The following is a 10,064-nucleotide window of genomic DNA, read 5'->3' on the forward strand; positions in this document are numbered from 1 at the left end:
AAATGCAAGCACTAATGTCAGAAATTATAAATATGAAAGCCCTGAAAATTGTATTGAAAGAGGTTCCGGAGATGTAATAAAATTGGAGTTTAAAAAAGCACAGGAAGGAAAAGAATTATTAGATGCTCTTTCTAGCGGAAATATTTACCAAGCGAAAAGACTATTAAATCAAGAGCTTAACCCTAATTGCTGGAAAAGAACCTACAATGAAGAAATAGAAACACTGCTTAGCTTAATTATCGAATCGTGTTTACGAGGAATAACACAAGATAACGAAGAAGTATTGACTAAACTTTTAAAACATAAAGACCTAGATTTTAGTCAAATAAAGCCAATACAAGATATAGAGAAAAATCCATGGGTGAAGCAAATAATTGAACAAGCCATTAAAGAGCGATTAACCGGTACTATTAATAGAAAAGATCTAGATGATGTAAAAGAATTGGTAAAGGATAATTGCTTCATAAATCGTGCAATTGTTACTGCTGCATTGAGAAATGCTAGTGAGCCAACTGAGTCCATTAAAAATTATCTAAATGAAAAATTTCCTGCAAGTGTGGAACAACCTGTGGCAAATACGAATAATATACCAGCAGGTTTTGAGCGAGCTTTTCAAGAAGTTGTAATTGAGCTTGAAAAAATAAAAGCTCAACTTGCAGAAACAGAGCAAGAGCTGGATAGTGCAAAGCAAGAGAAATTAAGTCAGCAAGCAAGGATTAGCGCTCTTACTAATCAAGTAGCTCGACTGACTGAAGAAAGAGATAGGCTTTCATCAGAAAATAGACGGCTCTGTACTGAAAGTCTGAGTAATAAAAACGAAAAACCCTCGCAAGCAATTTCTCCTGGTAAAAAACAAAGCAACTACGCTTCTGCTGCTTTTGTATTATCTGGAGCGTTTGCTGTTGGTGCATGTTTAGCAGTTTTATACGATTATCCAGTAATAGGTGCTTGTCTTACAGCAGTTGCACTGGTTCTTCTTTTAGTAGGATATTTTTTATACAAAGGAGATGAAAAAGACATAGGACCTGGTAGTGCCACAGATAATCCTCGAGTTACAAGGGTTTTGGCTTCTTCTCCAAACTTTGTTGGAAATTCTTATACATATTAAAAACATCTTGATAATTGAGGTGAGTGTAAACTTGAGTGGTCTCAAGACTCGAATGACCAAGCAGTTGTTGTATTGATCTTATGTCAATATCTTCCTGAAGCAAATGAGTAGCAAAACTATGACGAAATGCATGTGGAGATAAGATTTCTGGCAGATTTAATATTCTCCTTATTTTCTGCAAACGATTAGCCACATAAGTTCTTCCCAATTTTTTTCCTCTTACTCCTAAAAAAAGATATTGTGCTTCATCATTAATGCCAAGATAAGGACAGGTTTTTACATATTCCTGTATACATTTTTTTACTACCGGAAGAATGAATACCTGCCTTTGTTTATCTCCCTTACCTGTTACTATTAAACTTTCATTGTTAATATCACTAACCCTAAGGTTCAACGCTTCACTGATTCTTAAGCCTGTACCATATAGCAGGACGATAATCGCAATTTCTCTTTTTACCACCCAAGATTCGCCCAGGTCGGATAGTTTCATTTCTTTCAATAAAGTTTTTATATTAGATATTGAAAGTGCTTTGGGCAAAGTTCTTCTCTGAATTGGCCTTGATAAGGAAAATACAGCTTCATTGTCTATATTGTGGTTGTTTTTTATGTACTTGAAGAAATTTCTGATTACTGAGAGTGCTCGAGTGTTGGATCTTGCGTTTACACCTCTTGCGTAACGAGAGGTAAGCCAACTTCTTAACTCAGGTATGCTTAAATTTTTCAGAGTACCAACATTTACTTCTCCACCAATGTGAGTATTTAGGAAACTTAGAAGATCCTTCAAGTCCCTCATGTATGACTCTAAAGTGTTTGGTGAATAAGATCTGTTGCACCTCAGCCACTCATACCATTTTTCAATGATTGAACCGAGGTCCACGGTTATTTTTTAAAGAAAGCATCGATGCACGCATCTCGAAAGGCTTCATTTATATCAGGATGAGAGTGACAAATTCTATATATATCCTCTGCTGCTGCGCCATATGCCATTGCAACCGCTGCTTCGTTGATTAGCGTATCAGCGTATGCTCCTATGATATGCACACCTAGTATTGTATCTGCTCTGCTACAAGTCAGCACTTTCACGAATCCTTCAGCATCATCAGTGATTTTTGCTCTGCCATTTGCAGCAAATTGACACTTACCCACTTTGTATTCACGGCCAGCATTTTTGAGTTCCTCTTCGGTTTTACCGATCGAAGAAACCGCAGGGTGAGTGTAAATGACAGATGGTATGATTCCATAATCAACGTGAGGTACTTGCCCAGCGATTATCTCTGCAACTGCTACCCCTTCTTCCTCTGCTTTATGAGCAAGCATTGCTCCACCGATCACATCACCAATAGCAAATATTCCTTTCACATTAGTTTCATATCTGTTGTTAACTTGAACGAAACCACGACTGTCTTTCTCTATTTTTTCAAGACCCTCAGTGCATGGTTTGCGACCTACTGCAACCAGCACCTTATCTGCTTCTATAGTATTTGTTTGGTTATCTTGAGCAGAGCAAACTTTCACACTCAAAGAGTTACTACTTTGTTTTATCTCCTCAACTTTAGTGCTAAGTAAAAATTTTATTCCTTGTTTTTGTAGACTAGAAAGTAGAGACTTACTTAATTCTCCATCCATTGCTGCAGCGATTCTATCAAAAAATTCTACTACAGTGACTTCAGACCCTAGCCTGCTCCATACAGAAGACATTTCAAGCCCTATTGCCCCAGCTCCGATTACGACAAGTTTTTTTGGTACTTCAGTTAAAGATAATGCACCAGTTGATGAAATAATACTTTTCTCATCGATATTAATTCCTGGCAAAGAAATAACGTCAGAACCGGTTGCAATTACTATATTTTTTGCCTTTAACGTCTTTTCTTCAACTGAAACTTCAAGATTACCTTGGTCAAAAGAAGCAAGCCCATTGATTTTAGTGATTTTGTGAAAGTTAAACAAATATTCTATACCTTTTCCAAGTTCCTGAACTTTGGCATCCTTATAACCTAGCATTTCTTTTAAATCGAAACTTGCATCCTTAATTTTTATGCCAAGCTTTGACAGATCATTTTTCGTGTGAGCATACTGATAGGAAGAATGGAGCAATGCTTTGGAGGGTATGCACCCAACTCGCAAGCATGTACCACCAAAAATGCTATTTTTATCTATACAAGCAACTTTCAATCCAAGTTTTGCAGCAGCGATAGCACACTTATAACCACCTGGACCACCACCTATAACAATCAGGTCATAATCAATCATAAAGAACAAACCTATTTTCTAAAGAATAAACACCATTCTTCTCAGTTGTTACATATATCTTATTGCGAGTAAACACTGGAGTGTGAAACACATTACCAGGTACTTTGACTACCTTTCCTGCACTTTCAGATCCCGGAAAAGCAAACATTGAACCTTTATTGCTTGTCACCCACAGTGTATGGGCATGCATAATTGGAGCAAATAGTTGCGTATTTTCTATTAAATCAGATGCCCAGACTATTTCTCCATTTTTTATATCCAGGCCAATTATTTTATCATCTTTAGTAACTATAAAAATTCTTCCGCCTTCTTTTTGCTCCTTTGGAGGAATAAGAGGACTATAATATGACTCAATGTCTGATACACTTTTTACTTGCAGTGACTTTGACCATAAAATATTTCCTGATTTCACGTCAATGCTATAAATATAAGAATTATTTGTAGTTATTAAAGTATCGCCAAGCACTCTCGGTGTAGTAGTTACATCTGTGAGCTGTGTATCCAAAAGGTTTGTAGCCAATTTTTGGCTCCACAATTTTTTACCGTCTTCATTAAAAGCTATTAACTCACCATTTGAAAATGGTGCTATTATTTTATCATTAGAAATTGCTGGCGATATGGAATACAAACCTCGAACCTCATTGATGCCGTTTTGATAAGTCCAAACGAAGCTGCCATCTTTTATATCAAACACGTACAGATAATTATCAATAGTCAATACTACCAATTTATTGTTTATTACTGCTGCTTTCCCTCTTACTGGAGCTCTCAATTCTTTTTCCCACTGAATCTCGCCGGTTTTTGCATCTATTGTGTGTAGAACGTTATCCACTATAAAGAAAACGTTTCCTCTGTGACGCAATAGGCTCATGTTACTAATTTTTTTTCTGTGTGAGAGGTGTAATTTCCAATTCATAGCCTTTGAGTTATCAATATCAAAGGAATATAAAGCGCCGTGCTTGTCTGGTAAAATAATGCTATTTTCTGTAAGCACTGGAGCTACATATCCTTGAGATAGTTTTTTATCCACTAGACTTATTCGCTCGCTTGCCATTGTGTAACTGCTACACAATAACATTATCATGACAATTATTACTTTCATTATTTATTGAAAACAAGATTCATTAATATACATCTTAAGAACCTTAATTACAACGGAAATGTTCTTGCTGCATGTTAAAAACGTTGATTTATGAACGAAATATTATATTATTATGTGAGATAATGTATATTCTTAGAGGTAGTACACCTCATCCACTATGCAGCAACGTGCATAGCTGTATGAACATTGAGATATAAAAGTAATTTATACCAAGAAGAAAGATGTCATCCAAATAGCCTCTTTTCCTGTCATCCCAGTGCTTGACACTGGGATGGCTTTGTTGCATAGCAACTGAAAAAATCTGGTGGCTACTGACAAAATTCATTATAAAATAGCCATTTAACCGCTTAAGGAAAAATATGCCACAAAAAATGAGAGTCAGTAACTGCCATGAATATAACAAATTTCTAGAAAAAAGAGGAAATATTTTTCGTTACATCGATAAAGCTATCGAAAATTGGTATGAAAATAGTCCAAAAATGCAGGGCGGCAACTATATTTATAGTGATAAAGTTGTGATTTTAGTGCATATAATCGTTAATCTTTTTAGAATTGGCTTAAGACAAACAGTCGGATTTATAAAAGGATATTTGCAACAAATAGGAAGAGATTTGGCAGTTATCAGCTATTCGCAAGCTTCAAAAAAAACTTAATATTAAGATCAATGATTGCAGAATTGATAAAAATAATATGGAAGATATCGAAATTACCATAGATAGCACAAGCATCAGCATTTATAACAACACACAGCAAGGAAAATAGCGCTGACAGAAAATATCGTGGCTATGAACAGACAAGAAAATTGCATGTAATGTTGAATATAAACAGCAAAAAAGCCATAGCTGCAAAATACAGTAACGGTCTGATCACTATGGAGCTTGCGATTTGCTTAAAGGAGTTAATTTTCAGCATGCCATAAAAGCACTATATGCAGACAGAGCATATGACAGACATAAACTCTATAAATTGTGTGATGAATGCGGCATAAAGACAAAAATTCCTCCAAAAAAACAATGCAGCAGAGCATCCAAAGTATGGCAGAGAGAAATGCTGCAATTAGACTAATAAAGTCATACAGCGAAGATGGAATGAAGAGGTGGAAAAGGCAAACAAACTACGGAAAAAGATCTTATGTAGAAAGTTTTTTCTCGCGACTGAAACAAACATTCGGGTTTAATTTTCGGAACAAATCTGAAATTAATCGTGGGAAGGAACTGCTACTCAAGTGTTATTTGCTTAATCAATTTACTGACATTGGTATGGCTAAATTTGAAATGGCTACATGAATTTATCGTAAATTACCACCGCATAGTTGTAACATTGTACCATATTACAATGTTCGTACAGTTGGTGCGACCCGAAAGTCGTGATTTTGTGATGGTAAAATTCCATCTTCCCTAGACATCGTGGGTAATGTATGTCTCACATTTTAGAGAGTGGCAACCTCTAGGATGCAAGCATGAGATAAAAGCAGGTAACACTAAACCTTATAGTGAATCCCTGCAAACAGAGTTAGATATGGTTACGAGAGGAACCAATGCCTGAATTGTCGTAACGAACGATATGCGAAATAAGGTTGGTTAACGCATAGACCAAAAGGTACGGAGAAAGTGGATAATTAGAACTTGACTGGTCTGATTAAGATGTTTCCCATCTCCCGGCAAAAAGTTGGAACCTAAGTCTAACATGAAACAATTTCATGGAACGGAGTAACATTATAGATGCTCTTATTCTTTAAGCAGGGAGCCACCCGTATGCACCTATAATGAGGGATTGTCTAAGAAGCCAAGGCCTAAAGTAATGTTTAGGATATGCTGACGTGGACACTGTAATTTGGAAGGTAAAGTTGTGAGTAGTGGTTAATATGTTATGAGCCAACATTAAGTGTTAGGTATGAATGAATACGACTTCTCTAGTAATATAGAGAATGCTGTATTTAAGCTATAAAAACAAATTTACCAAGCTTTGAAATGTTAATTACATGGAGAAGTATGTATGACAAACACCAAGTTAGAGAGAAGCCGGATGTGGTGAAAGTCACTAGTCCGGTTTTGAAGTCGAGTGGGGAGAGGTGACTTTCTCCACTTAGATAACTGTGCGCGACCGAGGGTTTTATACTATTCTAGAAGTAACATACGGAAAAGGGGGGATTTGAACCCCCGACATATTTTCATATGTGCACGCTTTCCAAGCGTGTGCTTTAGACCACTCAGCCACCTTTCCATGTATTCATGATATTGAAAATTGTGCTGCTAAACAATATAAAAACCTGGTATATAGGGTTCACCACGAAAATTCACAGTATTGTTAAACTTGCTTCTGCAAGTTGGAAATGTTTTATCGCAACCTGCAAGTATTGAATATTTATCTCCAGCAAAAATTTGGTATGGAGGCGCAGTAAACAATGTAACTACTTTATTTTTATATTCTTTTACTACACCTTCAAATGCTGTTGAGCCAAAGAATTTTACTACTCCGTGCTTATAATATTCATCACTCTCAGTTAAATTCGTGTCTTCAAATCTTCTTTCGTCTATTACTTTAGTGATTGTACTTATTTTACTAAATTTTTTAGTATCGGCTTTACACTTATCATCGCAAAATTGTGCTCTGCATGCAGGAGAGTATAATTCTGCTATGCTTCTCTCAAGCTTTGCTGAAAGCCCTCTAATTTCAACAATAAATCTTCCACTACTTAATGTCACTTTACCAAAAATTCCTGAATGTAGATTCATTGTTCCCTGGGTCAAGTCTTTATAATTCACAAGAAATATTTCAATATTTGCAAAGTCGTACTTTCCTGATAAAACATCTTCTTCTTTAATATCAGCACTATTTAATATCCCTTCAATTTCTAGATTATCAGTTTTTAAATCGCTGTTTAATATTATACTACTGGCTGTAAATCCACTTGAAGATTTATAGAGTATATTATCAATATTTAAATCTTCATCATAGTCAGTGAATCCCATTACTTCTCCACCTGCGAGCTTTAATTTCCAGCACGTAGCGGTGGTAAGTAATTCTCCAGCTAAATGATTTTTTAGTGTGGTTTGCATAGGGGCCTCCTGCTTAATTGATTAAATTTGAAAGTAGCTATACGGCCAGTAGAATAAGGGCAGTGTGTTCTTTTCTCATCATCTAAGTAGCCATAAAGCGTCATTCCGGTGACCATAGGGTGTCATTCCAGTGCTTGACACTGGAATCCAGGAAATTTTGCTTGTAAGTAAGCAAACTGATTTGGTGAGCATAAAAAGTGGCTGATCTTATGCTGAATAAACGCTTTTGATGAAGTTGCATGGAAAGCTGGATCCCAGTGTCTGGGCACTGGCCCTTCCTTGGTGGACTCAAATCGCAACGTTCGTACAGTTGGTGCGACCCGAAAGTCGTGATTTTGTGATGGTAAAATTCCATCTTCCCTAGACATCGGGGGTAATGTATGTCTCACATTTTAGAGAGTGGCAACCTCTAGGATGCAAGCATGAGATAAAAGCAGGTAACACTAAACCTTATAGTGAATCCCTGCAAACAGAGTTAGATATGGTTACGAGAGGAACCAATGCCTGAATTGTCGTAACGAACGATATGCGAAATAAGGTTGGTTAACGCATAGACCAAAAGGTACGGAGAAAGTGGATAATTAGAACTTGACTGGTCTGATTAAGATGTTTCCCATCTCCCGGCAAAAAGTTGGAACCTAAGTCTAACATGAAACAATTTCATGGAACGGAGTAACATTATAGATGCTCTTATTCTTTAAGCAGGGAGCCACCCGTATGCACCTATAATGAGGGATTGTCTAAGAAGCCAAGGCCTAAAGTAATGTTTAGGATATGCTGACGTGGACACTGTAATTTGGAAGGTAAAGTTGTGAGTAGTGGTTAATATGTTATGAGCCAACATTAAGTGTTAGGTATGAATGAATACGACTTCTCTAGTAATATAGAGAATGCTGTATTTAAGCTATAAAAACAAATTTACCAAGCTTTGAAATGTTAATTACATGGAGAAGTATGTATGACAAACACCAAGTTAGAGAGAAGCCGGATGTGGTGAAAGTCACTAGTCCGGTTTTGAAGTCGAGTGGGGAGAGGTGACTTTCTCCACTTAGATAACTGGATTCATTCGCGATATCTTAGCATAGATCCTGCTAACAAGTAGCGGGATACTTAACCGTCATACCGCCGCGGTATCTCTTAGCCGCTAACACGTAGCGGTATGACGATTGTCGTTTAACTATAAATATTTAAGAAGTTTACCAAATAAAAAAAAAGGCAAAAGAAACCCCGTAGTGCGAGTTTTGACTCTCTAATACTTTAAATTGGCGCTGTAATAATGTGCTGACGCTTAGTTTAAGCGCGATTTGGCTGAATGTAGAAAAATTTTAAAAGACATGCAGCCGCTATAATTTTATGTAATCCGCCAAAAGATACCCTGAGTTTTTTACTGAATTTTGTCATTGAGCCTGCAGGTCAAAAACAAGTTTTGAGTCATAAATACCCTTAATGCCATAATAAGGGGGTTGGCAAAATGTGTCGAGCAAGTTTTTTCGTTTCTATAAATCTGGATTTCAGCGTTATGCGCTGGAATGACAACGTGAGGTAAATTTTTCAACATCCCAAAATTACAGAATTCAGTCTGTTTAATTAAGTGTGAACTGTTACACGAAAATTTTGTAAACAGATTAATATACCCTGTTTTTGCTATTCATCTAAAAATGGAACCATAGAGTACGTTGAGGAGCGTAAGCAAATTTTAATGCAAAAATTACTATCAAAAAATAGATTATGCAAGAGGTCTAATTATTCTGCCGCAATTTTGCTCTATCACGCTTGCCACATTTAATATTCCAGCTTCGTCATAATAATTTCCAATCACTTGCAAGGCAAGTGGTAAACCCTCATTGGAGAGCCCAACAGGAACAGAAATAGCAGGCAGTCCTGCCAGACTTGCCGGTACAGTAAACACATCATTGATGCACATAATTAGCGGATCTGGCTTTTCATTTAAGCCAAAAGCTTCTGTTGGAGCAGATGGCACAAGTATGTAATCTATTTTTTCAAACGCTTTTATAAAATCATTTCTGATTAATGCCCTAATGCACTGCGCTTTTTCGTAATATTCATTATAATGACCTGAAGAAAGCGCATAAGCACCAATTAAAATTCTTTTTTTCACCTCTTTACCGAAACCTTCTGCTCTTGTTAGTGAATACATTTTTTCAAGGGTATCAGCATCAACCCTGAACCCATAACGCACACCGTCATAACGAGCAAGATTGGATGAAGTTTCAGCAGAACAGATTAAATAATAGACTGGTATTGCATATTTAGTATGTGGCAGAGTAATGTCAACAACTTCAGCGCCATTTTCTTTTAAATAGGAAGTAACTCTTTCCCAATTATGAACTATTTCCTCTGAAATTCCATCCATCCTATATTCTTTTGGTATACCAATACACTTACCCTTGACATCACCATTTATAAAGCTAGAAAATTTAGGCACTGGCTTTTCGCTCGATATTGAATCTTTTGTATCATAGCCACAAATTGCTTCCAGCATTAATGCTGAATCAGAGACAGAACGAGTAATGACTCCTGCTTG

The 10,064-nt window shown here is 36.6% G+C and overlaps 1 protein-coding gene and 1 non-coding gene across 2 annotated transcripts; both read right to left on the reverse strand.

Annotated features, from left to right (window-relative positions):
- Positions 1–1,987: 1,987 nt before the first annotated feature.
- LOC136412519 (uncharacterized) lies at positions 1,988–4,412 on the reverse strand. Its single transcript, XM_066395593.1, has 2 exons — positions 3,471–4,412; positions 1,988–3,376 (listed from the first exon to the last, which is right to left on the reverse strand). The coding sequence occupies exons 1-2, from the start codon at positions 4,410–4,412 to the stop codon at positions 1,988–1,990; spliced, it is 2,331 nt and encodes a 776-aa protein (XP_066251690.1).
- A 2,184-nt stretch (positions 4,413–6,596) lies between these two features.
- TRNAS-GGA (transfer RNA serine (anticodon GGA)) lies at positions 6,597–6,683 on the reverse strand. The gene has a single exon. It is a non-coding gene; the product is annotated as a tRNA-Ser (tRNA).
- Between the last annotated feature and the right edge of the window lie 3,381 nt (positions 6,684–10,064).

Source organism: Euwallacea similis, chromosome 12 (assembly GCF_039881205.1).
Source record: "Euwallacea similis isolate ESF13 chromosome 12, ESF131.1, whole genome shotgun sequence".
Taxonomy (NCBI): domain Eukaryota; kingdom Metazoa; phylum Arthropoda; class Insecta; order Coleoptera; family Curculionidae; genus Euwallacea; species Euwallacea similis.

Excerpts from the sequence above, each read along its gene's own strand:
- LOC136412519 (XM_066395593.1), bottom strand. The coding sequence starts at position 4,412 with ATGGCAAGCGAGCGAATAAGTCTAGTGGATAAAAAACTATCTCAAGGA. Across the intron at positions 3,377-3,470 it reads GATCTGAAAGTGCAGGAAAG|AAAATAGGTTTGTTCTTTAT; the intron begins GTAGTCAAAGTA and ends TTTATTCTTTAG.